The sequence below is a fragment of the Procambarus clarkii genome, chromosome 59 (assembly GCF_040958095.1).
Source record: "Procambarus clarkii isolate CNS0578487 chromosome 59, FALCON_Pclarkii_2.0, whole genome shotgun sequence".
Taxonomy (NCBI): domain Eukaryota; kingdom Metazoa; phylum Arthropoda; class Malacostraca; order Decapoda; family Cambaridae; genus Procambarus; species Procambarus clarkii.
Window position 1 is genome coordinate 33,206,291 of NC_091208.1, and position 14,000 is coordinate 33,220,290.

Sequence of the window (14,000 nt, forward strand, 5' to 3'; positions counted from 1 at the left end):
TATATATATATATATATATATATATATATATATACATATATACATATATATATATATATATATATATATATATATATATATATATATATATATATATATATATATATATATATATATATATATATATATATATATATATATATATATATGCGGAAAATCCACAGAGAAATATGAAATGAGGTGAACGTTTCGGCTCTGTTACAGCCTTTGTCAACACCAGACTGACTAAGGAGAAGGGAGAAGGGGGAGGATATATAGGCCGACACCTGACCAACCCATCCCTAGGGTTGGTCAGGTGTAATTAACCAAAAACAGGTATAGCTTAGCTTAGAATGGTCAAAGAGGATTAAGCGGTCAGAGAATAAGGATGAAAGATTAAAGAAAAGCCTCATGAATATACAATTATAATGAGACATTGTAAGCCTCTCTATCAGAGTTGTTTCTTAAACTGTTGTGCAATATTATAACTTAAAAATGGATCAAGTTTGTACATTCCAGTACTAACATTAAGAAGATTTGGACACTGACTGATTAGAGCAGACTCAATCAAATTACGTTCCACGAAATCCCCACAATTGGTAATGCTTTTTGCCCCTTTCCAGTTAATATTGTGATCGCATAAACTCGTATGTAGATACAATGCATTAGACGTTTGGGCAGTTCTAATACTATAAGCATGTTGTGACAACCGCAATTGTTAGGACTTTCCTGTTTGTCCAAGGTACACAGAATCACAATCATTGCAGGGAATCGAATACACACAACCTGCTGTATCAGGGGAGTTTTTTATAAAATTGGATTTGATCGTACTATTAGTGAACACCAAATTTATATTAAGTTTCTTAAAAATCAGAGACAAATTTTCAAGTCCACTCGCATAAGGTACCACCAATGAGTTAATAATTTTTGGTTTCGCCTTAGGGACGTGATTATAAAACGTACGCTTGGCTTGTACAAACGAGAAATCCAAAAACATCTTAGGATATTGTAAACTCTTCCCAATTTCATATATTTTAGCAATCTCTTCATCAAAAAACTCAGGGCTGCAAACCCTCAAAGCTCGTAGAAACATTCCTGAAAATACTGCCTGTTTAACTTTACTATGATGATTCGAATAAAAATGAACATACGACCCCACGTTGGTAGGTTTCCTATACACATTAAATTTGAACTTTCTAGTGACTCTATGAATCATAATGTCCAAAAACGGAAGAGTACCATTCTCCTCAGTCTCACAAGTGAATTTTATTGAAGGTACCAAAGAATTGAGTTCATTAAGAAAAACTATCTGGTCTTTGTTGCACGGCCATAAGCACAAAATATCATCAACATAAATATACCAAACCACATTAGCCGGGATAATCCTGGATAAGATTTTTGTTTCAAAGAATTCCATATACAAATTGCTTAAAACTGGGGACAGGGGATTGCCCATCGCCACACCAAATGTTTGTTTGAAAAATTTTCCATTAAAACTAAAATAATTGTCTTTTATACACAATTTAATAAGTTCCAATACTTTATTGGTCTGCAAGCTCAAATTATATTTAGGCAGTTCCTCACGTAGAAATTCTAACAGATCATCAACAGGAACTTTAGTGAATAAAGAGGTCACATCGAAACTTATAAGTTTAAAATCAAAATTTAAATTCAGTGTGGATAGCTTATTAACTAAGGGGGCATATCAAACGCAAAAATTCGGAAAAATCGAATATTTTTGAAAAATTTATAAAAATACTACAACGTTCTGGCAACACTTTGGCGCAAACACGATAATGTTATGATATAAATTAAAGTATTTATGGTACATTTCCATGCGTAATTGTGCAGAATCCGGTGCCCCGCGGCTGTGGCGCGCCAAGAGTATTGCGTCGTACGTTCTAAACGTCAATTTTTTCGTAATAACGTCGGAAATAACTATGTATATATGACAACAAATATACACTAATTGGCAACCGCCTCCTAGTGGGGGTGAGTGAGGTAGTCACATGGTGTGTCCTGTTGAGAGTGGAGGTGTCGACGCGCGCTCCATTTTGGCTCCTGAAATCTTGCTTTTGTAGCGTCTAGTGCACAATGACCTATAAACGGAGGGCTCGGAAGACAAAGGAAGCCAATTTGGCACGCGGTCGCCGTCTTTGGCAGGAAAGGAGAGCCGCTGTAGCACAAGGGAGAGTTATATCAAGTGAGGATGTAGGCGGCCTCCCCGCCTCACGCCTCGACCCTCCTCACACACCCTCCTCAACCCCAGCCCCTCCATGTGTATGGACCGGCCACGACAGTGCCATCTACATCTACTGGTGTGGCAGTGCCATCTACATCTACTGATGTGGCAGTGCCATCTACATCTACTGGTGTGGCAGTGCCATCTACTGGTGTGGCTGGTGTTGCAGTGCCATCTACTGCTGTGGCTGATGTTGCAGTGCCATCAACTGTTTCAATAGGCCAATTTCAATAGGTTAGTATGTTTTAGTGTTATAATCTGGTATTTTGTAATATGTATGTGCAGGATATATATATGTATAATTTATTTTTTATTTTTTTTTTTTTTTATTTTTTATTTTTTTTTTCAATTTTTTTTTTCGCTTGTTATCAGGGGATGTGCATGGAACTTGCACACCTTGCTCAATGGATGCCTATCTGCAAGGGTGCCAATTATGAACAAAATCTGTTGAAGTCAAGCTCAGTTACAGGTGGCCGAACTTTGATCTTATTTTACTCCGGTAAGTAATTTACAACTTCAAAGTACTTCATAGCTTTTATTTACTAATCAATTTACATGCAAATTACACCTTATATGTAGAGTTTGTGCTTCTACAAAACCTAGTAGACATTTTAGTCCAAAGTCCATTTGTTGATTTTATAAAAATTTATAAACATCATATATTGCATATTTTTGGAAGGGTAACTTTGAAAAATTATATTATTGCACTAAACACTTTATTGCTAAAACTGATCACTACAATCCTTTATTATGAGCTAATTTTAATATCTGAGTGTTATAGAAATGATTTTAGTTGACAAATGTGGTCCCTAAAATTATTTGAAAATGTTGAAAATTCGTTGCATAATACGTTGTGTATTTTTTTTCTCCTTTTCTGTTTAGAGTGTGATGGTGAAACTTGGACCAGTTGCAGCCTTTCTATATATAGCCTGAATGGTTCAGGCTTGTTCGCATTTGTGTTCCTCACGTGTGCCCCAAAGAATGAGGTGTTTTGGTAAAATGCTATGCCCAAGATTACTATCCGAGTGCCGGCGGTGGGGTGGTTCAAATAGCCTCGGCTATCACCTCATTTTGTCCGGTCGTGATGGTCAAGTGGATTAAGGCGTCTTGTACATACCAGTTGCGTGGCTCCTGGGAGTATGGGTTCGAGTCACTTCTGGGGTGTGAGTTTTCAGTTATATATAGTTATATATATATATATATATATATATATATATATATATATATATATATATATATATATATATATATATATATATATATATATATATATATATATATATATATATATATATATATATATATATATATATATATATATATATATATATATATATATATATATATATATATATATATATATATATATTAGTATATTTTGGTAGCAGTCTTTCCTGTAGACATATATTATTAAATATGACCGAAAAAGTAAGATTAATAATTCTAACACGAATTTTCTCAATCTTTCGTACATTACGCTTCACTGTTGGAGGTAGATCAAAAATCACTTCTCCAAAATTCATTTTTATTTCTAGTCTGACGCGACACGGGCGCGTTTCGTAAAACTTATTACATTTTCAAAGACTTCACAAATACACAACTGATTAGAACTTACGTATCTCTGATTTTATATCTACATTTGAGTGAGGTGGGAGGGGTGATGTGGCATTAACACAAGACAGAACAAGAGGGGATATTAATAGGGTATTAAAAGTATCAACACAAGACAGAACAGAAACAATGGGTATTGAATAGAAGTGTTTGTAGAAAGCCTATTGGTCCATATTTCTTGATGCTTCTATATTGGAGCGGAGTCTTGAGGTGGGTAGAATATAGTTGTGCAATAATTGGCTGTTGATTGCTGGTGTTGACTTCTTGATGTGTAGTGCCTCGCAAACGTCAAGCCGCCTGCTATCGCTGTATCTATCGATGATTTCTGTGTTGTTTACTAGGATTTCTCTGGCGATGGTTTGGTTATGGGAAGAGATTATATGTTCCTTAATGGAGCCCTGTTGCTTATGCATCGTTAAACGCCTAGAAAGAGATGTTGTTGTCTTGCCTATATACTGGGTTTTTTGGAGCTTACAGTCCCCAAGTGGGCATTTGAAGGCATAGACGACGTTAGTCTCTTTTAAAGCGTTCTGTTTTGTGTCTGGAGAGTTTCTCATGAGTAGGCTGGCCGTTTTTCTGGTTTTATAGTAAATCGTCAGTTGTATCCTCTGATTTTTGTCTGTAGGGATAACGTTTCTATTAACAATATCTTTCAGGACCCTTTCCTCCGTTTTATGAGCTGTGGAAAAGTAGTTCCTGTAAAATAGTCTAATAGGGGGTATAGGTGTTGTGTTAGTTGTCTCTTCAGAGGTTGCATGGCTTTTCACTTTCCTTCTTATGATGTCTTCGATGAAACCATTGGAGAAGCCGTTATTGACTAGGACCTGCCTTACCCTACAGAGTTCTTCGTCGACTTGCTTCCATTCTGAGCTGTGGCTGAGAGCACGGTCGACGTATGCGTTAACAACACTCCTCTTGTACCTGTCAGGGCAGTCGCTGTTGGCATTTAGGCACATTCCTATGTTTGTTTCCTTAGTGTAGACTGCAGTGTGGAAACCTCCGCCCTTTTCCATGACTGTTACATCTAGAAAAGGCAGCTTCCCATCCTTTTCCGTCTCGTAAGTGAAACGCAGCACGGAACTCTGCTCAAATGCCTCCTTCAGCTCCTGCAGATGTCTGACATCAGGTACCTGTGTAAAAATGTCGTCAACATACCTGCAGTATATGGCCGGTTTCAAGTTCATGTCGACTAAGACTTTTTGCTCGATGGTACCCATGTAGAAGTTTGCAAACAGGACACCTAGGGGAGAACATAATATCATCAACATAAATATACCAAACCACATTAGCCGGGATAATCCTGGATAAGATTTTTGTTTCAAAGAATTCCATATACAAATTGCTTAAAACTGGGGACAGGGGATTGCCCATCGCCATACCAAATGTTTGTTTGAAAAATTTTCCATTAAAACTAAAATAATTGTCTTTTATACACAATTTAATAAGTTCCAATACTTTATTGGTCTGCAAGCTCAAATTATATTTAGGCAGTTCCTCACGTAGAAATTCTAACAGATCATCAACAGGAACTTTAGTGAATAAAGAGGTCACATCGAAACTTATAAGTTTAAAATCAACATTTAAATTCAGTGTGGATAGCTTATTAACTAAGGGGGCATATCAAACGCAAAAATTCGGAAAAATCTAATATTTTTGAAAAATTTATAAAAATACTACAACGTTCTGGCAACACTTTGGCGCAAACACGATAATGTTATGATATAAATTAAAGTATTTATGGTACATTTCCATGCGTAATTGTGCAGAATCCGGTGCCCCGCGGCTGTGGCGCGCCAAGAGTATTGCGTCGTACGTTCTAAACGTCAATTTTTTCGTAATAACGTCGGAAATAACTATGTATATATGACAACAAATATACACTAATTGGCAACCGTCTCCTAGTGGGGGTGAGTGAGGTAGTCACATGGTGTGTCTTGTTGAGAGTGGAGGTGTCGACGCGCGCTCCATTTTGGCTCCTGAAATCTTGCTTTTGTAGCATCTAGTGCACAATGACCTATAAACGGAGGGCTCGGAAGACAAAGGAAGCCAATTTGGCACGCGGTCGCCGTCTTTGGCAGGAAAGGAGAGCCGCTGTAGCACAAGGGAGAGTTATATCAAGTGAGGATGTAGGCGGCCTCCCCGCCTCACGCCTCGACCCTCCTCACACACCCTCCTCAACCCCAGCCCCTCCATGTGTATGGACCGGCCACGACAGTGCCTTCTACATCTACTGGTGTGGCAGTGCCATCTACATCTACTGATGTGGCAGTGCCATCTACATCTACTGGTGTGGCAGTGCCATCTACTGGTGTGGCTGGTGTTGCAGTGCCATCTACTGCTGTGGCTGATGTTGCAGTGCCATCAACTGTTTCAATAGACCAATTTCAATAGGTTAGTATGTTTTAGTGTTATAATCTGGTATTTTGTAATATGTATGTGCAGGATATATATATGTATAATTTATTTTTTATTTTTTTTTTATTTTTTATTTTTTTTTTTTTTCAATTTTTTTTTTTCGTTTGTTATCAGGGGATGTGCATGGAACTTGCACACCTTGCTCAATGGATGCCTATCTGCAAGGGTGCCAATTATGAACAAAATCTGTTGAAGTCAAGCTCAGTTACAGGTGGCCGAACTTTGATCTTATTTTACTCAGGTAAGTAATTTACAACTTCAAAGTACTTCATAGCTTTCATTTATTAATCAATTTACATGCAAATTACACCTTATATGTAGAGTTTGTGCTTCTACAAAACCTAGTAGACATTTTAGTCCAAAGTCCATTTGTTGATTTTATAAAAATTTATAAACATCATATATTGCATATTTTTGGAAGGGTAACTTTGAAAAATTATATTATTGCACTAAACACTTTATTGCTAAAACTGATCACTGCAATCCTTTATTATGTGCTAATTTTAATATCTGAGTGTTATAGAAATGATTTTAGTTGACAAATGTGGTCCCTAAAATTATTTGAAAATGTTGAAAATTCGTTGCATAATACGTTGTGTATTTTTTTTCTCCTTTTCTGTTTAGAGTGTGATGGTGAAACTTGAACCAGTTGCAGCCCTTTCTATATATAGCCTGAATGGTTCAGGCTTGTTCGCATTTGTGTTCCTCACGTGTGCCCCAAAGAATGAGGTGTTTTGGTAAAATGCTATGCCCAAGATTACTATCCGAGTGCCGTGGTGGGGTGGTTCAAATAGCCTCGGCTATCACCTCATTTTGTCCGGTCGTGATGGTCAAGTGGATTAAGGCGTCTTGTACATACCAGTTGCGTGGCTCCTGGGAGTATGGGTTCGAGTCACTTCTGGGGTGTGAGTTTTCAGTTATATATATATATATATATATATATATATATATATATATATATATATATATATATATATATATATATATATATATATATATATATATATATTAGTATATTTTGGTAGCAGTCTTTCCTGTAGACATATATTATTAAATATGACCGAAAAAGTAAGATTAATAATTCTAACACGAATTTTCTCAATCTTTCGTACATTACGCTTCACTGTTGGAGGTAAATAAAAAATCACTTCTCCAAAATTCATTTTTATTTCTATTCTGACGCGACACGGGCGCGTTTCGTAAAACTTATTACATTTTCAAAGACTTCACAAATACACAACTGATTAGAACTTACGTATCTCTGATTTTATATCTACATTTGAGTGAGGTGGGAGGGGTGATGTGGCATTAACACAAGACAGAACAAGAGGGGATATTAATAGGGTATTAAAAGTATCAACACAAGACAGAACAGAAACAATGGGTATTGAATAGAAGTGTTTGTAGAAAGCCTATTGGTCCATATTTCTTGATGCTTCTATATTGGAGCGGAGTCTTGAGGTGGGTAGAATATAGTTGTGCAATAATTGGCTGTTGATTGCTGGTGTTGACTTCTTGATGTGTAGTGCCTCGCAAACGTCAAGCCGCCTGCTATCGCTGTATCTATCGATGATTTCTGTGTTGTTTACTAGGATTTCTCTGGCGATGGTTTGGTTATGGGAAGAGATTATATGTTCCTTAATGGAGCCCTGTTGCTTATGCATCGTTAAACGCCTAGAAAGAGATGTTGTTGTCTTGCCTATATACTGGGTTTTTTGGAGCTTACAGTCCCCAAGTGGGCATTTGAAGGCATAGACGACGTTAGTCTCTTTTAAAGCGTTCTGTTTTGTGTCTGGAGAGTTTCTCATGAGTAGGCTGGCCGTTTTTCTGGTTTTATAGTAAATCGTCAGTTGTATCCTCTGATTTTTGTCTGTAGGGATAACGTTTCTATTAACAATATCTTTCAGGACCCTTTCCTCCGTTTTATGAGCTGTGGAAAAGTAGTTCCTGTAAAATAGTCTAATAGGGGGTATAGGTGTTGTGTTAGTTGTCTCTTCAGAGGTTGCATAGCTTTTCACTTTCCTTCTTATGATGTCTTCGATGAAACCATTGGAGAAGCCGTTATTGACTAGGACCTGCCTTACCCTACAGAGTTCTTCGTCGACTTGCTTCCATTCTGAGCTGTGGCTGAGAGCACGGTCGACGTATGCGTTAACAACACTCCTCTTGTACCTGTCAGGGCAGTCGCTGTTGGCATTTAGGCACATTCCTATGTTTGTTTCCTTAGTGTAGACTGCAGTGTGGAAACCTCCGCCCTTTTCCATGACTGTTACATCTAGAAAAGGCAGCTTCCCATCCTTTTCCGTCTCGTAAGTGAAACGCAGCACGGAACTCTGCTCAAATGCCTCCTTCAGCTCCTGCAGATGTCTGACATCAGGTACCTGTGTAAAAATGTCGTCAACATACCTGCAGTATATGGCCGGTTTCAAGTTCATGTCGACTAAGACTTTTTGCTCGATGGTACCCATGTAGAAGTTTGCAAACAGGACACCTAGGGGAGAACCCATGGCGACCTCATCTACTTGCTTATACATGTGCCCATCCGGGCTCAAGAAGGGTGCCTCTTTAGTACAAGCTTGGAGTAGTTTCCTCAGAATACTTTCTGGCATGTCAAGAGGAGTACAGGCTGGATCACGATACACTCTGTCGGCTATCATTCCGATTGTCTCGTCCACAGGTACGTTGGTAAACAGCGATTCTACGTCCAACGAGGCTCTTATCCCTGTGGCCCGTGTGCCCCGCAGTAAGTCCACAAATTCCTTTGGAGACTTCAGGCTGAAGGCGCAAGGAACATAAGGAGTCAGCAGGCCGTTGAGTCGCTTCGCCAGTCTGTACGTGGGTGTGGGTATCTGGCTAATGATTGGCCGAAGTGGGTTTCCAGGCTTGTGCGTCTTGACATTTCCATACGCATATCCAGGTTTATATTCCCCAATGATCTTTGGCAGGTGAAGTCCGGATTTCTTGGCGTTCACAGTTTCGATCAGTTTGTTGACCTTTGCTTTTAATTCGGCTGTAGTGTCCTTCGTTACCCTTTGGAACTTAGTTTGGTCAGAGAGTATGATGTTCATTTTCGCCAGATATTCGTCTTTTTTAAGAATGACATATATTGGCGACTTGTCACCTCTCCTGACAACTATCTCCTTGTTCTCACGAAGGCTTTTAGCTGCCGCTTTAAGCTCGGGGGACAGTATGGTGCTTCTGTAGTTGCCTCGATTCTTTCCTCCTTCTGCAATAAGTTCTGCTTGTAAGGTATCTTTGGTAGTGACCTTCTTTTGTGTCTCGAGGTCGAATATGTCGTCCAACAGAATTTCCAACTCTACTTTCCGGGCCATTTCACTCGGTCTGGACATAACATGACAGTTTATGCCCAGATTTAGGAGAGTGACTTGGTCCTCAGTGAGGTTAATTCCTGCAAGGTTCAGGAAGCCATCTCTTGGTCGTGGAATTGCCATAGGTCCTCCATATAATGTTGTTAGTTTCTTGATAATCCTTGTTTCAGTGCTGAGGTGATGTTGGTCTGTGAGGATGTCGAGGTGTTGTTCAATGCGGGTACGGATACTATGGTCGATGTTGCTATTTCTCCACTCGTTTGTAGCATCACCCCTCCCACCTCACTCAAATGTAGATATAAAATCAGAGATACGTAAGTTCTAATCAGTTGTGTATTTGTGAAGTCTTTGAAAATGTAATAAGTTTTACGAAACGCGCCCGTGTCGCGTCAGACTAGAAATAAAAATGAATTTTGGAGAAGTGATTTTTGATTTACCTCCAACAGTGAAGCGTAATGTACGAAAGATTGAGAAAATTCGTGTTAGAATTATTAATCTTACTTTTTCGGTCATATTTAATAATATATGTCTACAGGAAAGACTGCTACCAAAATATACTAATATTAAAGTGCACGACCCAGCAGCAAGGAATCAAGCCTTCACGATAAAATATCGCCAGGATCTGATTCGTGATCAGATATACAAGGCAGAGAATGAAATCAAAGACAACAAAACGCAACTACTTCATGCTACAAACGAGTGGAGAAATAGCAACATCGACCATAGTATCCGTACCCGCATTGAACAACACCTCGACATCCTCACAGACCAACATCACCTCAGCACTGAAACAAGGATTATCAAGAAACTAACAACATTATATGGAGGACCTATGGCAATTCCACGACCAAGAGATGGCTTCCTGAACCTTGCAGGAATTAACCTCACTGAGGACCAAGTCACTCTCCTAAATCTGGGCATAAACTGTCATGTTATGTCCAGACCGAGTGAAATGGCCCGGAAAGTAGAGTTGGAAATTCTGTTGGACGACATATTCGACCTCGAGACACAAAAGAAGGTCACTACCAAAGATACCTTACAAGCAGAACTTATTGCAGAAGGAGGAAAGAATCGAGGCAACTACAGAAGCACCATACTGTCCCCCGAGCTTAAAGCGGCAGCTAAAAGCCTTCGTGAGAACAAGGAGATAGTTGTCAGGAGAGGTGACAAGTCGCCAATATATGTCATTCTTAAAAAAGACGAATATCTGGCGAAAATGAACATCATACTCTCTGACCAAACTAAGTTCCAAAGGGTAACGAAGGACACTACAGCCGAATTAAAAGCAAAGGTCAACAAACTGATCGAAACTGTGAACGCCAAGAAATCCGGACTCCACCTGCCAAAGATCATTGGGGAATATAAACCTGGATATGCGTATGGAAATGTCAAGACGCACAAGTCTGGAAACCCACTTCGGCCAATCATTAGCCAGATACCCACACCCACGTACAGACTGGCGAAGCGACTCAACGGCCTGCTGACTCCTTATGTTCCTTGCGCCTTCAGCCTGAAGTCTCCAAAGGAATTTGTGGACTTACTGCGGGGCACACGGGCCACAGGGATAAGAGCCTCGTTGGACGTAGAATCGCTGTTTACCAACGTACCTGTGGACGAGACAATCGGAATGATAGCCGACAGAGTGTATCGTGATCCAGCCTGTACTCCTCTTGACATGCCAGAAAGTATTCTGAGGAAACTACTCCAAGCTTGTACTAAAGAGGCACCCTTCTTGAGCCCGGATGGGCACATGTATAAGCAAGTAGATGGGGTCGCCATGGGTTCTCCCCTAGGTGTCCTGTTTGCAAACTTCTACATGGGTACCATGGAGCAAAAAGTCTTAGTCGACATGAACTTGAAACCGGCCATATACTGCAGGTATGTTGACGACATTTTTACACAGGTACCTGATGTCAGACATCTGCAGGAGCTGAAGGAGGCATTTGAGCAGAGTTCCGTGCTGCGTTTCACTTACGAGACGGAAAAGGATGGGAAGCTGCCTTTTCTAGATGTAACAGTCATGGAAAAGGGCGGAGGTTTCCACACTGCAGTCTACACTAAGGAAACAAACATAGGAATGTGCCTAAATGCCAACAGCGACTGCCCTGACAGGTACAAGAGGAGTGTTGTTAACGCATACGTCGACCGTGCTCTCAGCCACAGCTCAGAATGGAAGCAAGTCGACGAAGAACTCTGTAGGGTAAGGCAGGTCCTAGTCAATAACGGCTTCTCCAATGGTTTCATCGAAGACATCATAAGAAGGAAAGTGAAAAGCCATGCAACCTCTGAAGAGACAACTAACACAACACCTATACCCCCTATTAGACTATTTTACAGGAACTTCTTTTCCACAGCTCATAAAACGGAGGAAAGGGTCCTGAAAGATATTGTTAATAGAAACGTTATCCCTACAGATAAAAATCAGAGGATACAACTGACGATTTACTATAAAACCAGAAAAACGGCCAGCCTACTCATGAGAAACTCTCCAGACACAAAACAGAACGCTTTAAAAGAGACTAACGTCGTCTATGCCTTCAAATGCCCACTTGGGGACTGTAAGCTCCAAAAAACCCAGTATATAGGCAAGACAACAACATCTCTTTCTAGGCGTTTAACGATGCATAAGCAACAGGGCTCCATTAAGGAACATATAATCTCTTCCCATAACCAAACCATCGCCAGAGAAATCCTAGTAAACAACACAGAAATCATCGATAGATACAGCGATAGCAGGCGGCTTGACGTTTGCGAGGCACTACACATCAAGAAGTCAACACCAGCAATCAACAGCCAATTATTGCACAACTATATTCTACCCACCTCAAGACTCCGCTCCAATATAGAAGCATCAAGAAATATGGACCAATAGGCTTTCTACAAACACTTCTATTCAATACCCATTGTTTCTGTTCTGTCTTGTGTTGATACTTTTAATACCCTATTAATATCCCCTCTTGTTCTGTCTTGTGTTAATGCCACATCACCCCTCCCACCTCACTCAAATGTAGATATAAAATCAGAGATACGTAAGTTCTAATCAGTTGTGTATTTGTGAAGTCTTTGAAAATGTAATAAGTTTTACGAAACGCGCCCGTGTTGCGTCAGACTAGAAATAAAAATGAATTTTGGAGAAGTGATTTTTGATTTACCTCCAACAGTGAAGCGTAATGTACGAAAGATTGAGAAAATTTGTGTTAGAATTATTAATCTTACTTTTTCGGTCATATTTAATAATATATATATATATATGCGAACAAGCCTGAATGGTCCCCAGGACTATATGCGAATGAAAACTCACACCCCAGAAGTGACTCGAACCCATACTCCCAGAAGCAACGCAACTGGTAACTACAGGGCGCCTTAATCCGCTTGACCATCACGGCCGTCAAAAGGAAGTGATAGCCGAGGCTATTTGAGCCACTTCCCCGACGGCAACTCGGATGGTAATCTTGGGCATAGCATTTCACCAAATCACCTCATTCTTTGGGGCACACGTGAGGAACACAAATGCGAACAAGCCTGAATGGTCCCCAGGACTATATGCGAATGAAAACTCACACCCCAGAAGTGACTCGAACCCATACTCCCAGAAGCAACGCAACTGGTAACTACAGGGCGCCTTAATCCGCTTGACCATCACGGCCGTCAAAAGGAAGTGATAGCCGAGGCTATTTGAGCCACTTCCCCGACGGCAACTCGGATGGTAATCTTGGGCATAGCATTTCACCAAATCACCTCATTCTTTGGGGCACACGTGAGGAACACAAATGCGAACAAGCCTGAATGGTCCCCAGGACTATATGCGAATGAAAACTCACACCCCAGAAGTGACTCGAACCCATACTCCCAGAAGCAACGCAACTGGTAACTACAGGGCGCCTTAATCCGCTTGACCATCACGGCCGTCAAAAGGAAGTGATAGCCGAGGCTATTTGAGCCACTTCCCCGACGGCAACTCGGATGGTAATCTTGGGCATAGCATTTCACCAAATCACCTCATTCTTTGGGGCACACGTGAGGAACACAAATGCGAACAAGCCTGAATGGTCCCCAGGACTATATGCGAATGAAAACTCACACCCCAGAAGTGACTCGAACCCATACTCCCAGAAGCAACGCAACTGGTAACTACAGGGCGCCTTAATCCGCTTGACCATCACGGCCGTCAAAAGGAAGTGATAGCCGAGGCTATTTGAGCCACTTCCCCGACGGCAACTCGGATGGTAATCTTGGGCATAGCATTTCACCAAATCACCTCATTCTTTGGGGCACACGTGAGGAACACAAATGCGAACAAGCCTGAATGGTCCCCAGGACTATATGCGAATGAAAACTCACACCCCAGAAGTGACTCGAACCCATACTCCCAGAAGCAACGCAACTGGTAACTACAGGGCGCCTTAATCCGCTTGACCATCAAT

The 14,000-nt window shown here is 40.4% G+C and overlaps 1 protein-coding gene across 1 annotated transcript in view; it reads right to left on the bottom strand.

Moving 5' to 3' along the window:
- Positions 1 to 1,984: 1,984 nt before the first annotated feature.
- Positions 1,985 to 14,000, bottom strand: part of LOC138353799 (caM kinase-like vesicle-associated protein) — a 32,269-nt gene continuing 20,253 nt past the window's right edge. The window contains exons 2-4 of the mRNA XM_069307208.1: positions 6,051 to 6,197; positions 2,290 to 2,429; positions 1,985 to 2,155 (exon numbers count right to left, since the gene is read on the bottom strand). Coding sequence (XP_069163309.1) covers positions 1,985 to 2,155; positions 2,290 to 2,429; positions 6,051 to 6,197 — 458 coding nt within the window. The remainder of the gene's footprint in view (positions 2,156 to 2,289; positions 2,430 to 6,050; positions 6,198 to 14,000) is intronic.